The 24,019-nt window shown below is 41.7% G+C and overlaps 2 protein-coding genes across 2 annotated transcripts in view; one reads left to right on the top strand and one right to left on the bottom strand.

Moving 5' to 3' along the window:
• The window catches only part of dnah5l (dynein, axonemal, heavy chain 5 like), a 76,305-nt gene extending 62,416 nt beyond the window's left edge, over window positions 1-13,889 (top strand). The window contains exons 60-76 of the mRNA XM_082970631.1: window positions 709-927; window positions 1,016-1,192; window positions 1,392-1,586; window positions 1,780-1,935; window positions 2,260-2,442; window positions 2,669-2,839; window positions 3,045-3,423; window positions 4,594-4,865; window positions 8,160-8,324; window positions 8,441-8,708; window positions 8,832-8,953; window positions 10,020-10,367; window positions 10,563-10,751; window positions 10,903-11,035; window positions 11,133-11,341; window positions 12,592-12,813; window positions 13,113-13,889. Coding sequence (XP_082826757.1) covers window positions 709-927; window positions 1,016-1,192; window positions 1,392-1,586; window positions 1,780-1,935; window positions 2,260-2,442; window positions 2,669-2,839; window positions 3,045-3,423; window positions 4,594-4,865; window positions 8,160-8,324; window positions 8,441-8,708; window positions 8,832-8,953; window positions 10,020-10,367; window positions 10,563-10,751; window positions 10,903-11,035; window positions 11,133-11,341; window positions 12,592-12,813; window positions 13,113-13,331 — 3,627 coding nt within the window. The 3' untranslated portion in view covers window positions 13,332-13,889. The remainder of the gene's footprint in view (window positions 1-708; window positions 928-1,015; window positions 1,193-1,391; window positions 1,587-1,779; window positions 1,936-2,259; window positions 2,443-2,668; window positions 2,840-3,044; window positions 3,424-4,593; window positions 4,866-8,159; window positions 8,325-8,440; window positions 8,709-8,831; window positions 8,954-10,019; window positions 10,368-10,562; window positions 10,752-10,902; window positions 11,036-11,132; window positions 11,342-12,591; window positions 12,814-13,112) is intronic.
• LOC106590360 (caveolae-associated protein 4a) lies at window positions 13,592-22,502 on the bottom strand. The gene is made up of 2 exons (XM_014181299.3): window positions 21,838-22,502; window positions 13,592-16,022 (listed from the first exon to the last, which is right to left on the bottom strand). The coding sequence occupies exons 1-2, from the start codon at window positions 22,192-22,194 to the stop codon at window positions 15,444-15,446; spliced, it is 936 nt and encodes a 311-aa protein (XP_014036774.1). The 5' UTR covers window positions 22,195-22,502; the 3' UTR covers window positions 13,592-15,443.
• Window positions 22,503-24,019: the final 1,517 nt, after the last annotated feature.

Genomic DNA, 24,019 nt, shown 5'->3' with positions numbered 1-24,019 from the left:
ACAGCGTTGTACGAGATCTTCACTTTCTAGGCAATTTCTCGCATGGAATAGCCTTCATTTCTCAGAACAAGAATAGACGAGTTTCAGAAGAAAGTTATTTGTTTCTGGTCAATTTGAGCCTGTAATCGAACCCACAAATGCTGATGCTCCAGATACTCAACTAGTCTAAAGCAGTTTTACTGCTTCTTTAATCAGAAAAACAGTTTTCATCTGTGCTAACATTTTTGCAAAATGGTTTTCTAATGATCAATTAGCCTTTCAAAATTATAAACTTGGATTAGCTAACACAACGTGACATTGAAACACAGGAGTGATGGTTGCTGATAATGGGCCTCTGTACGTCTATGTCGATATTCCATTAAAATCAGCTGTTTCCAGCAACAATAGTCATTTACGACATTAACAATGTCTACACTGTATTTCTGATCAATTTGTGGTTATTTTAAATTGACCAAAAAAATTGCTTTTCTTTCAAAAGCAAGGACATTTCTAAGTGACACCACACTTTTGAACGCGACCACTTCCATTGCACTTCACCCCCCCTTGACTGGCTGGGTACAAACCCAGGTCTTCTGCACACTACTGTGCAAGTCTGTGTTAGCCCACTGAGTTACATACAGCCTAGTCATTAGCTCAGGGAGCTAACGCAAGTCCTCAGTTCTCAAACAAGGTTACTCACCTAACCAATTATTTTAAATATGTCCCCAGGCCAACCTGACCCTGCAGGAGGCCCGACTTGGTGTGGCCCAGGGGGAGTTGTCCCGAGCCCAGGAGCAGCTAGACGCTAAGCAGCGGGAGCTGGATGAGGTGCAGGCGCTCTATGACGCCGCCATGAGGGAGAAGCAGACCTTAATGGACGACGCCACGGTCTGCCGACGCAAGATGGCCAACGCCACCGCACTAATCGACGGGCTTGGTGGTGAGAAGGTGAGGCGCTTTAGCCAACTCCTCAAACTGTCATGCCTTATTGTTGTTGACATCTCCATGCGTCTATCTTGTTGTGTTTGTCTGTCAGATCCGCTGGACCGAGAGCAGCGCCCTGTTCCAGACTCAGATCAGACACCTGGTTGGGGACGTGTTGCTGGCTACTGGCTTCCTGTCCTACGCTGGTCCCTTTAACCAGGAATACCGCAACCTACTGCTGCAGCTCTGGAGAAAGGAGATGAGCAGCCACCACATCCCCTACAGTGATGTAAGACTCAGCTACACTCTTCACTGTTCTTGTCCCATTTGTCCATATAGATACAAGGTCTTAACTTTGTAACAATGATGTTAGTACATAGTCACTACATTTGATATTATCATTGGACAAAATGATCACATTGAGCTGATTAGTTGTGCTGTTTGAGACCATACTGGAATTGACCTTGAATTGACCATAACCGCTGTAGGAGCTGAATGTGATCAGCATGCTGGTGGACAATGCCACTGTGGGGGAGTGGAACCTTCAGGGCCTACCCAATGACGACCTGTCCATCCAGAACGGCATTATCGTCACCAAGGCCTCACGCTACCCCCTCCTCATCGACCCACAAGGCCAGGGAAAGATCTGGATCAAGAACCGTGAGAAGGACAGGGAGCTAGAGGTAACGAGGACTGAGTAGCTACAGTTATCTCACCCATAAAAAGTCAGTCTGTATGAGATAAATGTCTGGAGAAACAGACAACATTTCTTTAATCCAAATGAACTTGACCCTACCTGTTTTGTATAAAACAATAAAAATAAACCATGAAGTGAACATAGGTTTATATTACCATGTCTGTTACTGACTGTTTCAGGTGACGTCTTTGAACCACAAGTACTTCCGCTCCCATCTGGAGGACAGCATGTCTCTGGGGCGCCCCCTACTGATCGAGGACGTAGGAGAGGAGCTAGACCCTGCCCTGGACAACATTTTGGAGAAGAACTTCATCAAGTCTGGCTCCACGTATAAAGTAATATGCTGCTTTTTGTCATCAATGTAGATGTATAGGGTTTGTGCTGTCTTGGAGTTAAACATCTTGGAGTCATGTTTGTGCTTGCACAGCTGATAGTTTGCAAATACTATTTGATAGGTAATTATAATAGTGCCTGGAAAACTGTAATTTTTTGCTCTAGTTTCGACCCCCTTTTGTTTTATTAAGCTCTATGGGGATATGAACGTAATCGTTTTTCATATTGGCTCCAAGATGCCCGTGCTATGACAACAAGCCTCCGGCTCTCTGTTGCCATTTCATAGAGTATCTCTTCCAGCCCTCTGTTGCCTGTCCTGTCCCCAGGTGAAGGTAGGAGACAAAGAGGTGGATGTGATGAAGGAGTTCACCCTCTATATCACCACTAAGCTGGCTAACCCGGCCTACACTCCTGAGATCAGTGCTAAGACTGCTGTGGTGGACTTCACTGTCACTCTCAAAGGCCTGGAGGACCAGCTGCTTGGTCGGGTCATCCAAATAGAGAAACAGGTACAGGGATCCCATTTATGCAGTCTACTTATCGAGTACATAACTGGGGTTGCCATTCATATTGTTTGAGTAAAGCTAGTCAAATACAGCTGTCAGTCACACAGAGTTTATTCAGAGTTCAAAGAAATTCAAGTACCTCCTTGCTCTTACAAGACATGCTTATTTCTCTCTGTCTGTGTGTGTGTGTGTGTGTTTCTGTCTCTCTCGCTCTCTCTCTCTCTCTCAGGAGCTGGAGTCGGAGCGTGTCAAGCTCTTGGAGGAAGTGACTTCCAACAAGAGGAAGATGCAGGAGCTGGAGGATAACCTCCTGTACAGACTGACCAGTACTGAGGGCTCTCTGGTGGAGGACGAGTCCCTTATCGAGGTCCTGAGAGTCACCAAGACCACAGCAGAGGAGGTATCTGTGTGTTTTGGATTGGCCAAATGTGCATGATTTCTTTCCAATTATGAAGTATGAAAGAAATGAATACATGCAAGAGCATCATTTTTTTTAAATACATTTTTAGAAATACCTATATGTATTTCCACTATATGTATTGATTTAAATGTTCTCAGATTTGTGACACAGTAGTCCAACATTGTGCTTAAAATGTTCCCAACAGGTGAGTGAGAAGCTAAAGGTGGCAGCCGATACCGAGGTGAAGATCAATCTGGCCAGGGAGGAGTACCGTCCGGTGGCCACACGGGGCAGCATCCTGTACTTCCTCATAGTGGAGATGAGCCTGGTCAACATCATGTACCAGACCTCCCTCCGCCAGTTCCTGGGCATCTTCGACTCATCCATGGAGAAATCCACCAAGTCCCAGATCACCTCTAAAAGGATCCTCAACATCATTGAGTTTCTGACCTACCAGGCGTTTCGATATACAGCTAGAGGCCTGTATGAGGATCACAAGTTCCTCTTCACCCTCCTGCTGGCCCTGAAGGTCGACCTGCAGGCCAGGGACATCTCCCACAGCGACTTTCAAACCTTCATCAAAGGTTCAGCCAGTTACATTCATATTTTCCATTGCAACTTTCAGACCTTTATCACATTAACGTTGAATTGTTTCAGTACCTCCTGATTTGTTATGAATGTGGCTGATGTTTTTATGAATGTGGCTGATGTTTTTTTAACTTCCCAGACATCCAACTTGGAAATGACATTGATAGCTAAATAGAGCACACCTTTTTTTTGTTTTTGCATCCAATTTTTATTGCTGTAAGATTAAGATTTCAGAACCTGTCATAGAAGCAATGAGTTTAAACAGTAGCATTCCAATAACGGAAACTAGTTTTATCCCTACCTGACTACTACCGTGTATGATTTATGATTAGGTTATAGTAAGACTGACCACATGACCTGGCCAGGATAAATTGTGAGTCCTAACTGTACCCTAGAGCCTATATTTTCCTGGTCACCTATCTGCGATTTAAAAAAGACAATTTCAACATAACCCTTCAATTTATATCTGTCATTACCAATCACACATACCTATATCAATGTGTTTTCACAACGAAAAGAGTGACACCCATCACTTTGCTCTTATCACCCATGTAGGGTATCTCATAGTGTGTCTCACATGCGACTTGGCCCACCCACAAGGGGGGTAACTGAATACCCCAGCCCTAGTTCAGCTTACATCACACTGCTGACTGCATGCATCCAGATCTATTTTAGCCCCTCGAGTTCCCCCTCTCACACACCAATGGTATTAGGACTTTCTTTGACTGCTATAATGTATTTGTATAATGTACTGCTCTTATTGTATTTGCATACAGTTCCTCTTATTTCCAACATTGACTAGTTTTCAACCTTTACAGTAAAGAGAATTGTTATCCGTCATGCTTCCATCTTAAAATGAACCCAGTATTCACTAAGCAAACCCTCTGAGTTTAATGTGCTTCTTCACCCTCAACCCCACTTAGATTTGTGTAAATTGAGATGTGAGATTTGTTACAAATCGGCAGTGCGTCGTCATATGGGAAGCTTAATAATTCTCACTATCTCTCTCTTACATTTGTTGCCGTTATTCAATTCGATCATTATTAAACCATGAGTAGTAAGGATATTAACTGTGCACCATGCATTACAGAAGATCTTACACATATTTAGAACTTCAAATGAGTGTATAGTTATACACATATGGAATATATCTCTTCCTCTCCTAGGAGGTGCAGCCCTGGATCTGAACTCTGTGGAACCCAAGCCGCGGCGCTGGATCCTGGACATTACGTGGCTGAACCTGGTCCAGCTGTCCAGCGTACACCCCTTCACCCAGCTGCTGACCCAGGTCACCCACAACGACCGCTCCTGGAGGGCCTGGTTCGACGAGCCTGCCCCCGAGGAGGCCCCGGTGCCTGACGGATACGACAGCATGCTGGACACATTCAGGAAGTTATTGTTGATCAGGAGCTGGTGCCCTGACCGGACCATTGCACAGGTGGGTGTGCCTATCTGTTGTTATTTAGGCCTCACGTACGAATTGGGTCAGTGTCTGCTCAATCAACACTTCCTGTGTTATCGGCAACAATATATTTTTGTTTCAACAGAAGAAATGCATATCCGTGTATTTTCAAGATACTAGTTTGTATTTACCCTTTCAATAAAATGTAATTTCCCACATAGAGCAAAAGCTTTTGACCCAGAACAACCCAAACGTTATTAATCTTTCCTTGAGTCTGGATGGTACCTTTTAATATTTTTATGCAAGCACAGTGCTCCAGAAATAAAGGTGGCAGGTAACCTAGCAGTGAAGAGCTTTGAGCCAGTGACAGAAACGTCACTGGTTCAAATCCCAGAGCCGACTCTGTGAAAAATCTATCGATGTTCCCTTGAGCAAGGCACTTCATCCTAATTGCTTCTGAAGTCGCTCTGGATAAGAGCATCTGCTAAACGACTAAAATGTCAAATAAACGTGCTGGCCTCAAACTTGTCATACCATTCAAGAGCAAATTACCTTTTTTTTTCAAATCTAAATTAAGACTTGCTGAGTGATGTAATTTCACAAGTTCATTTATTTAGTAACCGTAGAAACTCTGGGGAAGATGGTGAGAGAGAGAGAAAAGCACAGGTGTACTGTAATCATTTACAAATGCGTACGTTACAGACAAGTGTCTCCCCTTTCAGTTCTGACTTGGGAGGGAACTATAAAAAGCCTCTCTGAAATGAGCGAACAGCTGACAGTCCGCATAGCGGACCAAATCCACCATCTCTCCTTCTCGACCAAACCATTGCCAAGTTACACAAACCAGACTGTGTAGGGTGGGTCCAAATCCTTCAAACACTGAGTAAATGTTATGTTTGTCTGAAGAAACAAGACAAAGAACTGTTGATGGTACAATGTCTAGTTTTACATCAGTAAACCAAAGTGAATACATTTTATCATCATTTAATATCAGCGAAATTGAATGGCTTCGATAATATTTCAACAAGTTCTAAATGAATTTGGCACAAAGTATGCAGGAACTCTATTAAAATGAATAGGCATAGAAGTAGGGTTAGGCTGTGGTACTTTCCCACCTTTTGTGAAATGTCACACTTCTCCCCACTTTTGGACAGCCGGAGGAGCTAAGGCACTGAATTCCCATGTCAAATCTGATCTGAGGTCTCCATTTTAGAAATTCTACCCACATGTACGTACTAAGGGGAGGCAGCTGATTACATTTTGACACGCATGACAGGTGGAAACTGAGTTTGAGGCCCTTTGCCAAATATCTACTAAGCTAGGACCAGTGGTGTAAAGTACTAAAGTAAAAATACTTTCAAGTACTACTTAAGTAGGTTTTGGGGGGGATCTGTACTTTACTTTACTATTTTTATTTTTTCACAACTTTTGCTTCACTACATTCCTAAAGAAAATAATGTACTATTTACTCCATACATTTTCCCTGACACCTAAAAGTACTCCTTACATTTGAATGCTTAGCAGGACAGGAAAATGGTCCAATTCACGCACTTATCAAGAGAACATTCCTAGTCATCTACTGCCTCTGATCTGGTGGACTCACTAAAGTGTTGGAGTGTGCCCCTGGCTATCTGTAATTTAGAAAACAAGAAAATGGTGCTATCTGGTTTGCTTAATATAAGGAATTTGAAATGATTTATACTTTTAATTTGTATACTTACTTACGTACATTTTAACAGTTACATTTACCTTTGATACTTAAGTATTGTCACGTCCTGGCCAGTATAAGGTTAATTGGTATTGTAGTTTGGTCAGGACGTGGCAGAGGGTATTCGTTTTATGTGGTTCGGGGTGGTGTGTTTGTTGAAGGGGCATTTGATTTAAGTATTCCGGGGTTTTTGGGCACTGTTTGGTTTTCAGGTATTCTATGTTGAGTCTAGTGTGTCTGTTTCTATGTTTGGTTAATTGGGGTTGGGACTCTCAGTTGAAGGCAGGTGTTGTCTATTTGCCTTTGATTGAGAGTCCCATATATTAGGGTGTGTTTGTCATTTGTGGGAGATTGTTCCGTGTTAGTGTATGTCAACATTACAGGACTGTCAGTTTATCGTTCGTTCTCTGTTTGTTATTTTTGTGTTCATTTTGGAGTGAATAAATGTTCAAAATGAACAACCGCATGCCTGCTGCGTTTTGGTCCATTTCTACCGACGAGAATCGTGACAAGTATATTTAAAACCAAATACTTTTAGACTTTTACTCAAGTAGTATTTTACTGGGTGACTCACTTTAACTTGAGTCATTTTGTATTAACATATCTTTCCTTTTACTCAAGTATGACAATTTGGTGCTTTTTCCACAACTGGCAAGGACTATTCCACAAACCTACAGGGTGATTCCATGCCAGCGTAGCCCCAAAATATTGTTTGTATCTCAGATTGTTCTGGAAATTCTTACATAGAAACTTCATAGGGCGGAAGGATGTTTGACATGTTTTTTACATTTGTATCACAAACCATTTTTGAGAAAATCATGATGAAAGTGGCCATTTTAGGCCCTTTTAGACCTAAAATGCCCTCTTCAGATACCATATATTTTTGACTTACGCTGGTGTGGAATCACCCTACATGCTCCTGGAAGTGGAGTGACATAGTTGGTAAGACCGTGGCTGTGGTGATAGTAATGGCAAGGTTGTGGGTTGAAGTCCTGCAGGGATCACATACACTGAACACAAATGTATGCACTCAATGTACTATACATTGTGCTGTAAACAAACATTTTCCACATTCAATTGAAAACGAATGTTTTGTTCTCCAGACATGTTTCTTCTCCTTTTGGGCAGTGTGGTGTTGAATACTACCTGTCTATGTCTCTTCAGCCAACGCGTTTCTAATCATCTCTATTAATAGAATGCGACTCACTTTTAAAGGAAGAACCACTGTACAGTACTGCTGTCTATGCTGCTAGGCTGCAGATCCTCTGTGCAACATGTCAATGATTCTGCTTTAGGTTATTGCTATGTGATCAGAATAAAATCATTTCCCCATTGGCCATATAATTATCACCCTGCAATATAAACTTCTCACAAATAAAAATAGGTGGATTCAAACATGTAGGTTTTTATTTCATAGTTCTCTGTCATCTTAGAACCCAGTTTGATCCACCAAATGTTGCCACTTCAATAACGACAAAATGAAAACCTCCAATAAAGCCATAGATTTATCTAAAGCATTATCCAAAGCTAATGAAACATTTCCGTGTTGAAAATCCTCAGCTGTAGTGGTATAGCCTGTGTTCGCCACGTTAGCTGGTGAATCCCTTTGGTTTTTGTTCCAGGCACGGCATTACATCGCTGAGTCGCTGGGGCCTAAGTACGCCGAGGGGGTCATTCTGGACATGGAGTCCATGTGGGCGGAGAGTGACAAGAGGACTCCCATGGTGTGCTTCCTGTCTATGGGGTCCGACCCCACAGAGAACATAGAGAGGCTTGCAAAAGCAAAGGTAACTTGAGTGGCAAGTTTCTCAGACCTAGATTAAGCCTACTCCTAGACTACTCCTGTTTTCTACTGTATTTATTTGACTGTTTTGCTGATGTTGTGTGCGGCGTGTACCTGTAGGGAGCACCATGCAGACCCATCTCCATGGGGCAGGGCCAGGAAGTGCACGCTCGCAGGTTATTGGCCAACAGTATGGCTGACGGAGGTTGGCTCCTCCTCCAGAACTGCCACCTGGGCCTGGACTTCCTGGACGAGCTGCTGGAGTCGGTTACCAACTCCGAAAACATCCACAGCAGTTGTAGGGTGTGGCTGACCACCGAGGTCCACCCCAAGTTCCCCATCAACTTCCTGCAGTCCTCCATCAAGTTCACCAATGAGCCTCCTCAAGGTATATGTAAACCACTTCTTCTGTGTTAACTTTCATAATCTGGATTGATGAACATGGCATATACAGTATCTTCGTATTATTAATTTGTGTCATACCAGATTTGTGGTCTTATGTTGTGTCCAGGTATGAAAGCAGGGTTGAAAAGGACCTACAACGGTGTGACTCAGGAGATGCTGGATATCACTAACCTGCCCCAGTGGAGACCTCTGTTATACGCTGTGGCCTTCCTCCACACTACTGTTCAGGTCTGACTAAACAACATCATTTCAAACCCGATTCAACCCCGTATCATAATCATCTATATCCGCATATCATACCATCATATTAAATACCCATATCCCCAATGGCTGTTGTTTCTCTAACATTTTCAGCGTTCACATCAATAACAGTCTTTCCATCTACTGTTCCATGTTTTCCTTCCCTTTTCTCTGGTTCTTACTAGTACTCTCCCTCTGCATTTCTCTGGCTCTTACTAAATCAAATTCAAATCAAATATATTTATATAGCCCTTCTTACATTAGCTGATATATCAGTGCTGTACAGAAACCCAGCCTAAAACCCCAAACAGCAAGTAATGCAGGTGTAGAAGCACGGTGGCTAGGAAAAACTCCCTAGAAAGACCCAAACCTAGGAAGAAACCTAGAGAGGAACCAGGCTATGAGGGGTGGCCAGTCCTCTGGCTGTGCCGGGTGGAGATACTAGTACTCTGACTCTGTATTTCTCTGTTCTTACTAGTACTCTGCCTCTGTATTTCTCTGTTCTTACTAGTGCTCTGCCTCTGTATTTCTCTGGTTCTTACTAGTGCTCTGCCTCTGTATTTCTCTGGTTCTTACTAGTGCTCTGCCTCTGTATTTCTCTGGTTCTTACTAGTGCTCTGCCTCTGTATTTCTCTGGTTCTTACTAGTGCTCTGCCTCTGTATTTTGCTGGTTCTTGCTAATGATATGCCTCTTATTTCTCTGGTTCTTATTAGTGCTCTGCCTCTGTATTTCTCTGTCTCTTACTAGTACTCCGCCTCTGTATTTCTCTGTTCTTACTAGTAGTCTGCCTCTGTATTTCTCTGTTCTTACTAGTACTCTGCCTCTGTATTTCTCTGGTTCTTACTAGTGTTCTGCCTCTGTATTTCTCTGGTTCTTACTAGTGCTCTGCCTCAGTATTTCTCTGTTCTTAGTAGTGCTCTGCCTCTGTACCTCTGTACAGTTATTACTTATAATGATATTTTACCCAGTGAAAATAAATGAATTAATGGATGAATCAATGATGTCCATCAATCTCTCTATCAATCTCATGTGTGTTGGTTTTTCTCCATGCAGGAGAGGCGTAAGTTTGGCCCCCTGGGCTGGAACATCCCGTACGAGTTCAACCAGGCAGACTTTACCTCCAGCATGCAGTTTGTCCAGAACCACCTGGATGAGTTGGACGTGAAGCGTGGCGTCAACTGGAGCTGCCTGCGCTATATGCTGGGCGAGGTCCAATATGGTGGCCGGGTAACAGACGATCTGGACAAACACCTTCTCAACACCTTCACCCGTGTGTGGTTCAGCGAGAGCACATTTGCCGACAAGTTCTGTTTCTACAAGGGTTATACTATACCCAAAGCCAAGAATGTGCCGGATTACCTGCTCCACATTGAGACCCTGCCGCTGGTCGACTCGCCAGAGGTAAGAGGGGGGAGAGATGTTATTGGTGTGACATTAGTGCTACATCGTTATTTTCTGCTTGCAGTTAGCAGACAGTTCATGTTAGACAGGTTTTGGTTCTTTTTGAATAGGCTACATTCACACTGGAGCAACAAACATATTTTCCTCTACTCAAACATACAACACATATACTAATCACAGTTGTGTGACCAACAGGTATTCGGTCTTCATCCTAATGCTGACATTACGTACCAGACAAACATGGCCAATGAGATCCTAAGCACCATCATCAATATCCAACCCAAGGACAGTGGAGGAGGGGGAGGGGAGACAAGAGAGGCCACTGTCCAGAAACTGGCCAACGAGATGCTGGACAAGCTGCCACCAGACTACGTTCCACATGAGGTAACCAACCAGACATGGACAAGGTTGATTGTGTCATTCAGGGGTTGGGGTCAACAATTGTTATATCTTGGCTCTGTAAAGATACCATATGTACCACAGATCAACTGAACAACTACATCAATAATAAGGTCCCCTCTACTTTGTGCTTCAGGTGAGAACTCATCTTCAGAAAATGGGCCTTTTCCAGCCCATGAACATCTTTCTGCGGCAGGAGCTTGACCGGATGCAGCGAATCATAGGCTGTGTACGGAGTACCCTCACTGATCTGAAACTGGCCATTGATGGTAAGTCTCTAAAAATTTTCTCTACTCCAAAATCGAAGTGAGACTTTTGTGTCTGGTTATAGGTTTCAAGTCCCTGAACTAAACTATCTACCATTAGGGACCATTATCATGTCAGAGGATTTGAGGGATGCCCTGGACAGCATATATGACGCCCGCATCCCCAAGCTGTGGCGGAAGATCAGCTGGGACTCTGCGACGCTGGGCTTCTGGTTCACGGAGCTACTGGAGAGGAACCAGCAGTTTCATACCTGGATCTCCAGTGGACGGCCCCACCAGTTCTGGCTCACTGGTTTCTTCAACCCACAGGTAGGATATACGTGACCGACCGCCTTGATTCGGTCTCATGTAGCAATATTTGAAATTGTGTTTCTTTACATTGGATAAAAGCAGAGACACAGAGCTACAATGGTATATCATACACTGCATTTGAGGAACAATGGGAAAGTAATTCTGCTTTGAAAGTTGATAAACTTTGAGAAAATGGCCTTTGAATGTTTTGGTACCTACTGGAGAGCTCTTCTTTGTCTGCACCCCTTCAGCATCGTTCACACCCTCTTAAGTTTTAGCCCCACCCAACTCTTTAAGGGTTGATCTGAGTGTTCTGTCCTAACAACGGCAGTCAAGCACCCAAGCTAACTGGCGAACGTTGGCTAGCTACTTCAAGACACAAATGAGAGAACAGCTCACTGACTATTTTACTCACCCTAGCAGAGCTGGTTAGGCTGTTTTTATGTTATCCAGAGTGTTGGTGACTGCAACTGTGCTGCTGGCAACAATTTATGCTTTTTTGCCAACGTTTACTGACACCAGACATATTCAACTGGTGTTGAGCGTTTGTAAATTTGTCAGTTATTCTGCGCTCTGGCATACTCAGACGAGAGTGCTCTGAAATCGGAGTAGTTAGCCAGAGTGAATTTACCAGCTACATCTATCAACAGTTGTTGCTGTGACATTCTATTGAAATGGTTACTTGCATAGTGGAGTCTTTTGTTAAGACATGTAGCTAGCTAGCTAGCTAGCTAGGTAAACAATTAACCATAATCACAACTCATGATGTTACTACCCTGCATGAATCTGCAGGTAGCTATTCAACCAGATTCAATGTTAGCTAGCTAACATTAGGCTATAACTAGCAAAGCAAATGGCTCTGAGATACAAATAATAAGATCATACATGTAATGTTAGCTAGTGAGCCAGCCAGCTAACGTTAGCTAGCTTGATAGCTAACAGTACACGTTTTAACTTAAAATGAAAACGACTTCACGTTCAAATGGCTCTCCTGTGAAATAGTGACCCGTGACATATGCCTACTTTCTTGAAACGAGTCACGTACTGCAAATGTACAAGCTCAGAGGTGGAGCAGACATGGCAGTCACACCAATGAATATCTGGTTACAGTACTTCGTGTGGAACTTGTACTGTTTATGTATTACCTGGGAATGATGTATATTACGTTATGATATAAATGTTATGATTTTGAAGAGTGTTCTTTTAAAGCACCCAGCAAAAATGTTTTCAAAGTCATGCCATGATAAACTGTGTGTGGTTTGTTATAGGGCTTTCTGACTGCCATGAGGCAGGAGACCACGAGGATGAACCTGGCCAAAGGCTGGGCTCTGGACACTGTCGTCCTGCACAACGATGTCACTCGGATGATGAGGGAGGACGTCACAGCGCCGCCGCCAGACGACATGGGGGGAGTCTACATCTACGGACTCTTCCTGGACGGGGCAGGGTGGGACAAGAGAAACGCCAAACTCACAGAGTCACCTCCAAAGGTTAGCATGTAGTGTTATCTCATTTTCCACTGGGAATATTTATGCTCATTATTATTTGCTTCACTAAGATCGATGGTAAAAACTTTGAATGAACCAGACCTGGGTGCTGTCAACAACAACAAAATGTATACGATCATACCAATGAAATAGTCCCGAAAGTGAAAACTCTAAATTCAAGTGCACCTTGATTAATTGTATTTGACATAATGTATTTGACCCAGGTCTGTAATGAATTTCCATTGAGTCTGAAGTTGTTAGAAACCAGCCTATTGAGTCTCACCCCCGTCTTTCACTTCCAGGTCCTTTTCACAGTCCTCCCTGTGGTCCACGTCTATGCTATCAGCACTTTGGCTTCCGATGCCAAGCGTCAGCAAGGGATAAGCCTGTACCCCTGTCCCGTGTATAAGAAACCCAGACGCACAGACCTCACCTTCATCTTCTCCCTGCTGCTGCGCACCTTCCAGTCCCCTGACCACTGGACTCTGAGGGGAGTGGCTCTGCTCTGTGACTGCAAATGAGTGGAAATTTCATTTCAAGTGGTAGCCATTTTAGTTTTGCAAAACATGTTTGTGTGGGGGGAGGCAGTGGATAGGTAGGGGTGCATGTGTGAGTGTGTGAATGAGTGACTGTGTGTGTGTGTCTCAACCACATACTGAATATGACAATGACGACAATGTGTGTGTTTATCTAATTCAAAGTGATTTCTCAGAATTACTATTTGTCTACGTAGTGCAAATTAATTGATTAATCAATAATGCTAGTATTTTGTGCAGCCAAATTACTATATTTGGAATTTTTATTAAACATATTTTCAAAGAATACCAGTAGATGTAAACAATGCACAAGTCGTATAGAAATTCTTGTTTTTGAATAACTCATCATATCCTGGTATTTTATTTGATGAAGTGCTGTAGAAAAGATAGTTGTTTCCCCTATTCCAATTTATCCACTAAAATCAACCCCTCTGACACTTTACCCTGTCAAAAAGCATTTGAATAGCATCATGTAGCATTATAGTAATAACACTTTTATAACATTTTAATAATTATGTAATAAATCATAGCATAGCAAACAAGGATGCCAGTCAGTAATTTTTTTCTCACAGTTCTGTAACTTATGACTGGGTTATGTGTGTTGTAATACGAGTGTGGTTGCCATAAGCTGTTACGACACGTTTTATGGGAATTTACAAAAGCTTTCGACTACTATCTTGTCTACTATCTTAACATATGTTGGACGTGTAACAAATAATTACCATAGCAACAGTTACTGTAGTACCGCACCGAGTTTAGACCTTTTTAAACTGTGTTCATTGAATAGAAACAAAATCTACAGTTAACAAGAGTATTGGACAATTGAATAAGATAATAACATGCACAATGTGTTACCTCTCCTTAGCAGCAGAGAGGCTTAAAATTCATCCTATATATGTTAAGTGGCATAAACTCAAGAGAATTCCTCTCAACTTCATGAAATAATATCTATAGTCATGCCAAATCACTCACACTATAACAGCAAAAAATATCTAGAAATGGCTTCATATATTAAACAATACTAAATGAGCAAAATATGCAAATATTCAGGAATCTGCTTATGTCCATAGGGAGTTAAATTATGTACTTAAAATGTCTATTCCTACTGGCCATTTGTATAGCTAATTATTTATATATTTTTAAATGTCATATCCATAGATATTTGACTTAATGCACAGTAGTTTCCTCACCCACCCTTTCATATAATATAATAATATATGCCATTTAGCAGAAGCTTTTATCTTAGTCATACGTGCATACACTGTACGTATGTCTGGTTCCGGGAATCGAACCCACAACCCTGGTGTTAGAAGTGCCATGCTCTACCAACTGAGCTACCAAGGCCCAATTTAGAAATTAACCCATTTTCCTATGAAATGATATATACTTGTTATATATGTTTATATAAACATTACTCCTCAGACAACAGCTGATTTTAGTTTTTCTCTGCAAAAACTGCACAAGAAATTTCATCTATTCACTGAATTCTGGTTCGGCGGGCATGAATTGACATCATGCAGTCCTAAAGCTCATCACTCTTCACATACCTTCACACAAGACATTTCTCTGTCAAGTTATTCTTTTGCATATGTAACATTAACCTTAATTAAACCATTCATACCAAAACTCAATTTCAACTTCCATCATTTCAGTGGTTTAGCCTTAACATCCCATATTCAGCCTTTCAACATGCAAATTAACGACAATTGAATGTCCCTTAATATTGTAAGTATGTTGATTATGAAGATGTTGAAAGTCTGTAGAAAATGTCCAGTCCCACAAACTTGCTATAATTCTTTTCAGTTTATTTGTTTTGCATACTTGAATGTCCATGTCCATGTCTAATGTAAACAGGAAAAAGTTAAGAAAAAATATATATATATACTTGTTCTATATAAATCCTTGAATTCCCAAAACAAAGATGACTTCCAAATGTTACAGGAGTGTGTGGATTATATAAACTCATCGTGTTGACACCCTAACTGGCCTGTTTCTGGGACCGGGACTACTGGGACTATGGGTCACAGGCAAATCCAAAAAAATAAAAAAAAGGAAAAATAACATGTATGTTGTTTTTCAGTTTCCTTGACCGCTGTTTTAGGAGAGCTGCTTGACATCATTTATCGGTACCTCACCCTCTCCATCCTCAGCCTCCTTGGTCACCTCCGTGTAGGCGAGGTCAGGGCTTGCGGATTTGCGTCCCTTGGGTGGTGGGATGGGTGCGGCATCCTCAGTGACCCCCTCGGCCCCCTCCCGGCCCTCTGCCACAGTCCTCTCCTTCTTCAGTTTGGCTGGCACATGGCTGGCAATAGATTCCTTGAGCCGCGAGCCGGACTGCTTGAGCCTCTCGCCGGACTGGCGGATCTTCTCCCGGCGCTCAGTCGATACGATGAGCTCACCCATCTGGCCAACCTTGCTGTTCATGTTCTCTTTCGTCTTGGTCATGTTCGCGCGGGAGAAGGTAGATTTGAAGCTCTCGATGCGGCTCAGGCCTGATTTCTTAATCTTGGCGGCCGTGGACGAGGCTTCCTCCACCACCATGTACTCCTCATCAGACTCAGGGGGGAGCTCAAAGTGGTCTGGCTCCACTTCGGCCGCCGACGGTTTGGGTTCCTTGGGTTGACTGGGTCCTTTGGGTTCCTTTCCGGCTGCCACAGCTGGCACCTCACTGTCACCCTGTAATGAGATCAGAAACCAGGTTGAGTGTCTCAGAACCACCTCAAAAGAACCAAAGGGATACACAAAAGCGCTTGTGTGTCTGCTTGCTAGTATACATCTGTAACCTGTAAAACCTCACATTTCACTGCACCTATCCAGTGTGTGTGACAATAAAACATTTCTTTTTTTTGTCTGCCTGCTAGTATACATCTGTAATATCAAGTGGTAGCACTTTGTTTCAGGTTTAATGACATCTGAGCTCTGACAGAAGGATTGCAATAGTATTGAGGTTGAATACATAGAAAATAAAGACCGAAATTAAAAGTCTTGATCGATGTTGGGAGGAGAATGACCGCCATAATATTGACGTTTTTGCCTTAGTTGTTGAATGAAGAATCTGACTTCTTGACAATCCTGAGAAGCATAGACCAACTGCTCTCGCTTAATGCTGCGTGTCCCCATAACTCAGTTATTTAATGGGTTCAGGTTTCATACAGTACTTCACTCATTAAAGTCAATGTTTGAAATGAGAGAAGCCACTCATGAAGAAAGACACTGCCAAGAACCATAAATAATTTTATGAATTACCATAGATGGCAGCTAAATTGGTATCTGCAACCCAACACTGTATCCAGCCCACACTGTGAGCTTCAGTTAATCAGTGAATTTGGTTCAAACCATTATTTGGGACTGTATATCTGTTAACCCAATGAGTCCCACCATGATGACGGCGCGAATTGGAATTCTAACCCCTTTCAAGTGTGATGTTTGAGCTACAGACTTTTGAATGACTTGAGCTACAAGCTATTAAAAACTATAATTGAAAGGCTCTCACGAACATGCACATGTAACATGTTCTGCTCTATGATGCTCACAAGCTACACAAGAGTCATTAGAAGGTAAGGGGTTCTTCTACATAGAAGATCATAGGAAATCCCAGGACATGGCGTATATAATACTGCAATAAGCTCACATAGTTGCTGTCTTAAACACCAAACTCTGCACAGTTGTCTCTGACTAGTTGGATATTAATTTCCCAGTTAGCAAACAATTTCTGTACTTACAGCATTCATATAAATAAATACAAAATGATCAGGTTTTTGCTTTGGCTGACCTTTTCTTATTGACATTTGTCAATAAAACTTATGAATGCAACTGTTTATGTCAAATTGTTTTGAGTTGTACTTGTAGCCCTGGTTGTCCTGAAAAGAAAATGGTAAAACACTTAACTGTGAGGCTAAATATAAAGGCTGGACATGCAGATAAATGAAAGTCAATGAAAAGGAGATTTTTGCTGGGGTCTCGGGACTGAAAGGGTTAATAAGACAAGTCAACAAAAATTCACAGATTGACCCTAATTGGCTGTTTTTTCCCCACCTACAATCACTTAATAACAGTATGATTTCAGCATTTAAAAAAAAAACACCCTCCATTCTAAAATGTAAATTAATTATGTTCTACGTGCATCTCAGAATTAAGTTATTGGCCTCTAATATTCTATGAAAACACAAGACTTTAATGATATTTCAAAAATAATAATTTATTACATAATTCGAAATGTATGCACTTTATAGAATAAAGGCCTACAGTATTTCACAACATGTCAAAAGTTGGGTAGAAAGACTAAGGTTTTGATACAGCATTGTGTCACCTGAGAGTTTAGCACCATTCATTTAGATGTGTTCATTAAATAACGCTTTTAATGAGAACTGGTTTGATAGTCTTTGGCATATATCAGATGTGTACTGGTTCACTTGGGTCTCTCGTTTCCCTCTCCTGCTTGAAGTTATTTGGGAATTGGAGATGCTTCAGTACGTTTTCCATGGGCCTCCAGCTCATTCATCCTTTCAAGAAATGTTCACAAGAGAAAAACCATGTCTTAACAACATATCTTAACATTATACATCAACTGTTTCATGTGTTTGAATGGCAGTTACATAGATTCGGAAAGTATTCAGAACCCTTCACTTTTTCTACATTTTGTTACATTACCGCCTCAATTCTAAACTGGATTAAGTAGTTTTTTCCCCTCATCAATCTACACACTATACCCCATAATGACAAAGCAAAAACAGGTTTTTAGAAATGTTTGCAAGTGTATTAAAAATAAAAAACGGAAATATCACATTTACACAAGGATTCAGACCCGTTACGCATTACTTTGTTGAAGCACCTTTGACAGCGATTACAGCCTTGAGTCTTCCTGGGTATGACGCTACAAGCTTGGCACACCTGTATTTGGGGAGTTTCTCCCTTTCTTCTCTGCAGATCCTCTCAAGCTCTGTCAGGTTGGTTGGGGAGTGTTGCTGCACTGCTATTTTCAGGGTCGTTGTCCTGTTGGAAGGTGAACCTTCGCCCCAGTCTGAGATACTGAGCGCTATGGAGCAGGTTTTCATCAAGGATCTCTCTGTACTTTGATCTGTTCATCTTTCTCTCGATCCTAGCCTCCGAGTCCCTGGTACTGAAAAACATCCCCACAGCATGATGCTGCCATCACCATTCTTCACCGTAGGGATGGTGCCAGGTTTCCTCCAGACGTGACGCTTGGCATTCCGATCAAAGAGTTTCATCAGACCAGAGAATCTTGTTTCTCATGGTCTGAGAGTCCTTTAGGTGCCTTTTGGCAAACTCCAAGCGGGCTGTCATGTGCCTTTTACAGAGGAGTGGCTTCCGTCTGGCCACTACCATAAAGGCCTGATTGGTGGAGTGCTGCAGAGATGGTTGTCCTTCTGGAAGGTTCTCCCATCTCCACAGAGGAACTCTGGAACTCTATCAGAGTCACCATTGGGTTCTTGGTCACCTCCCTGACCAAGGCCCTTCTCCCCCAATTGCTCAGTTTGGCTGGGCGGTCAGCTGTAAGCATTAACTTACTTTTTTTTTTTTATAAATTAGCAAAAATGTATATAAACCTGTTTTCACTTTGTCATTATGGGATATAGTGTGTAGATTGAAGAGGGAAAAGAGTAATTTAATCCATTTTAGAATAAGGCTGTAACGTAACAAAATGTGGAAAAAGTCAAGTGGTCTGAAAACTTTTGAATTTCAAAGTATCATGCCAAAGCCTTACACTTATTCAAGTTCCATTTATGGGTGAGGACGTTTTCTTCCAATGCTGAATTCAGAGTTGCAGTGCTGTTCCAATATACTCTAACGAGGCATGTACCATTTGCTATATGAAATATTACTACTATTAATGTACTGTATCATTAATATGCCTCTTACGTATTATAGAACACCTGATCTAAACACTTACACTAAAAGTTCAAACCTTTGACTTCATAAAATTACAGCCTCACACACGTAGGATTACATGCTAAACCTTTATGATAGGCCAAGCCCAATAAAACTCGACGAAATGAAGCCAAAGAAATGACTTTAAGTCTATTAAATACAATTTCAATATATAACAGCCCTATCACGAGGACATCATTCTGAGAATGTCCTCCCTCATTTTCTGTATAAACTATATAATTTTGTACATAGTTATATATTTACTTACTTATTTACATACTGTCTGACTGACTTACCTACTTACTTACTAATTGGTCTTACTTACTAATTTCTCTTACTTAATAATATGTCTTACTTATTCCCTTGCATTCATATAATTCTAAGAGAGGTTTATTGACAATCACAGCCTCATACCTAATACTTTATTAGGAGGTGAGGGCCTTGACAGGAAAAGGCTCTCAGAATAAAAACAGAAAGAGAACCCTGTGCACAGCAGGCTCTCAGAATAACCTTGTATAATAACTTTGAATAATGTTGTCAGCTGTCATTTAGACCCAGCAAATAACAGCAGACCCCTTTACAAAGACTGGAGGTGCTCTTCATTATTAGAGAGAGAGAGAGAGCGAGACTGTTCTATTAGTGTTATATTCTGACTTAAATTCAAAATAAGTCTTTTTTTTGCCATTTTAATGTTCTCTTGCCCAACATTAGCTGGAAAAACAAAGAGGGTGTTCTTTATTAATATTCATGAACTGCCTTACAGTACGTCGAGCTGATTTCTGTCAAGAAAGTAACTTGTTTTACAGTTTATTTCTCTAAAGAAATTGGGAGATACTTTAATGTGTTGTCAACATTAGAGCCATCTCTTTTGCTGAGACGAAACATTGTCAATTATATTACCTCAATCACCTCAGCTACCTCGTACCCTCGGCACATTGACTTGGTACCAGTACTCTTGTTGTTGTTATTTTATGTTACCACTGTATTTCCTTCATCTTTTCATTTTAATTTTTATTTTTTTTTTACAAACGTTCATACTTTTCAGCTCTGTATTGTTGGGAAAGGGCTCGTAAGTAAGCATTTTACAGTAAAGTCTACACCTGTTGTATTCGGCGCATGTGACAAATAAGATTTGATTTGATAAATCTGTGCCACTGCAGGTTTAGGCTACAAGGGAAATTTAGGAAGATTAGTTCCATCCATAATCTTTTTCTTTCAATCCCCTTATACCGATCTAAATGTAAGTGAATCATCACTAACCATGTACATGTTGGGTTTGTGCAGTTTATAAAAAAAAAATGCTACATTTGAATTCTAATTTGCATTTACCAATTTTCATATAAATGATGACATAAAAAGAGCACCTAGTGGTCACTAAATGGCACAACCGCAGAATGGCAGACAGTGTGGTGAATTAGTCAATCCCAGTATACCAAGAGAATCAACCAACATTCCTGTAACCATGCCACAGATGTCCCCACTTCTTGTTTGATTCCTAAACCTCCCTATCATGTTTCATTTTCACTTCCCCTTTAGCATAAAAATGGAATGGAAGTGTCTTAACCGTATGACCCATTCTGGACCAGGCAAACGTTAGTTGAAGTATTGCAAAATTGAGTACTGAGCAATTAGTATAATTAAGTTGGTATCACTTTACAGCCCACTTATTACCTGGTATTTACTTCAAGACTGTAGGGAAACAGCATAAGTACGTACTGTTACCAAAATATTTGAAGTAACTTCTAGAAACTACTGTTTGTAGTAATTTCACAATACAAAAATGATAAACACCAGTGGTAATATTAATATAAAATAAAACATTATCTGTAATGCATTTGAGTAAAAACTGGTGTTAAAAAGTTTGAAAATTGATCCGGTTTTAGAGTCATCTTTCATTACAGCATCCATTTTCATAGAAGGGAGAGTATGAATTAAATCAACTCATTGGATGCCTTCAAAGCAGTAGTTTTTTATTTAACATTAGTACTGTATGTCACACACACACTTGCATGCCAAACTGCATATTTTTCATTGATTATGCAGCTGCCAGTGAATCCAGTTTGTTTATAGAAAAAGCATTTTGTTCTTTGTTATTTGACCTCCCCCTTTCTTTTCGAGTCTGAAATAAAATGGCAGCCAAGATCCACTCCACCCCGTCCGTGACTGCTCCGTATCGCCATTGGCAATCTGCCACATAGATTCGTATTCTTGAGTGCAGCATCTAACCTTTTAATAGACTGCACTATCTTACGTCCTGTCAAGGCAACTCAGGCCCTGAAATAATCAGGTCAACGGCAGGCTTGCAGCTGTTAGCTTTGAAGGCCAAAGTAAAATTAAGCCTGCACCATTCAACCATCTAAAAGAGTCCATGCGTTGATTTCACTTTTAACACCCTCAATTTTAACAGATGCTTTCAGGCCCCCTGTCTCCATGTTGTTTCTGCCAGAAAAATCTCAACTAAAGTCCATGAGTTTGAACAATTTACCACATCCTTCTAGAACTCTTGAGAGTATGATCCTTAAATAACCAGTTAGAGGATGAAGATGACAATGGTGAGTACCCATTGCTTCTGACAGCAATGACATTGGCTGAATGGGCTTACCTGGTAGATAACAACCCGGAACTTGTTCTTGGCCAACAGTTCCTCCTGGGTTATTTCCACCTTCTTGACACGGATGTTCTGATTCTCCACCCGTACCCGGACATCCTTGATGTGGCAGCTGACCTTCCGCGTCTTCTCCAGCAGCTTGTCCACTGTGCTGCTGGTGGCAGCGTGGTTTACCGTCAGCTTCACCACGTCCTCCTGGATGGTCTTGACGCTGTTCTCCAATTCTAGCTGCCTCTCCTCCATACGTGTCTGACACGTCTGCACGTTGTCAATGATGCCCGCCACACGCTCCAATAACGCCATGATGGACGTCGTGTCATCCCCCACAGCCAGACCCAGTTTATCAGCCATGGTTGGTGTCGTCAACCGCCTCGTCTCGGATCCAAAGGGAAAGGGTTGAGGTTAGAAATCTTTGTTTTTCTTAGTGGTCAGTAGAAACCGCAGAAAGGGTAACCAGGCCTCTAGGTAGCTTCGACCTGATACTTGTCAGACCAGCAGGTGTTAGGAAGGGTTTGGTTGCTGGATCATTGGGCCATGGAGGGCAGCAGACACCTCGGCCAAAGAGACTCACCGTGCTACTGGTCCCTCACCCAGGTCAAATGCAAAAGGACATGGAGGCTCCACCTCTCTAGGGTGTGGGCAGCTCAGGGGGATATGAGAGGGCAGATGCCACCAGTCAGGGCTCAGAGAGAGAGAGAGAGAGAGAGACAAAGAGAGAGACATGGGGGCCAGATTTGACATGCGTTCGCCCTAGCTAAAAATACTGAGCGTTAAGTGACTCCTCTACATTTTTGGAAGATGTGTGGCTGGGATAATGGAAACCCCCCTATCCATTCTACACTCATCTTCTATAAGCAAGTTATTATTTTTTCCATTGCACCATTGGACAACTAGCTACAGTTGAAGTTGGAAGTTTACATACACTTAGGTTGGATTCATTATAACTCATTTTTCAACCTCTCCACAAATGTCTTGTTAACAAACTATAGTTTTGGCAAGTCGGTTAAAACATCTACTTTGTGCATGACACAAGTAATTTTTCCAACAATTGTTTACAAACAGATTATTTCACTTATAATTCACTGTATCACAATTCCAGTGGGTCAGAAGTTTACATACATCAAGTTGACTGTGCCTTTAAACAGCTTGGAAAATTCCATAAAAAGACGTTATGGCTTTAGAAGCTTCTGATAGGCTAATTGACATCATTTGAGTCAATTGGAGGTGTACCTGTGGATGTATTTCAAGCCCTACCTTCAAACTCAGTGCCTCTTTGCTTGACATCATGGGAAAATCAAAAGAAATCAGCCAAGATTTCCAAGAAATTGTAGACCTCCACAAGTCTGGTTCATCCTTGGGAGCAATTTCCAAACACCTGAAGGTACCACGTTCATCTGTACAAAAAATAGTACACAAGTATGAACACCATGGGACCACGCAGCCGTCATACCACTCAGGAAGGAGATGTGTTCTGTCTCCTAGAGATGAATGTACTTTAGTGCGAAAAGTGCAAATCAATCCCAGAACAACAGCAAAGGACCTTGTGAAGATGCTGAAGGAAACAGGTACAAAAGTATCTATATCCACAGTAAAACGTCCTATATCAACATAACCTGAAAGGCCAATCAGCAAGGAAGAAGCCACTGCTCCAAAACCACCATAAAAAAGCCAGACTACGGTTTGCAACTGCACATGGGGACCAAGATTGTACTGTTTGGACAAATGTCCTCTGATCTATTGAAACAAAAATAGAACTGTTTGGCCATAATGACCATCGTTATGTTTGGAGGAAAAAGGGGGATGCTTGCAAGCAGAAGAACACCATCCCAAACATGAATCACAGGGGTGGCAGCATCATGTTGTGGGGGTGCTTTGCTGCAGGAGGGATGGCATCATAAGGAAAGAAAATGATGTGGATATAATGAAGCATCATCTCAAGACATCAGTCAGGAAGTTAAAGCTTGGTCGCAAATTAGTCTTCCAAATGGACAATGACCACAAGCATACTTCCAAAGTTGTGGCAAAATGGCTTAAGGACAACAAAGTCAAGGTATTGGAGTGGCCATCACAAAGCCCTGACCTCAATCCCATAGAAAATTTGTGGGCAGAACTGAAAAAGCATGTGCGTGCAAGCAGGCCTACAAAACTGACTCAGTTACACCAGCTCTGTCAGAAG

This window comes from Salmo salar, chromosome 29 (assembly GCF_965601325.2).
Source record: "Salmo salar chromosome 29, fSalSal1, whole genome shotgun sequence".
NCBI classification, from domain to species: Eukaryota; Metazoa; Chordata; class Actinopteri; order Salmoniformes; family Salmonidae; genus Salmo; species Salmo salar.
Note: the sequence above shows the minus strand (reverse complement) of the source record. Positions and strands in the feature narration are given on the sequence as shown.

Bases quoted from the DNA above. Each gene is read 5' to 3' on its own strand.
- LOC106590360 (XM_014181299.3), bottom strand. From the start codon at position 22,194: ATGGCTGATAAACTGGGTCTGGCTGTGGGGGATGACACGACGTCCATC. The intron at 16,023-21,837 runs GTAAGCCCATTC...ATCTCATTACAG, and splicing joins TCCGGGTTGTTATCTACCAG to GGTGACAGTGAGGTGCCAGC.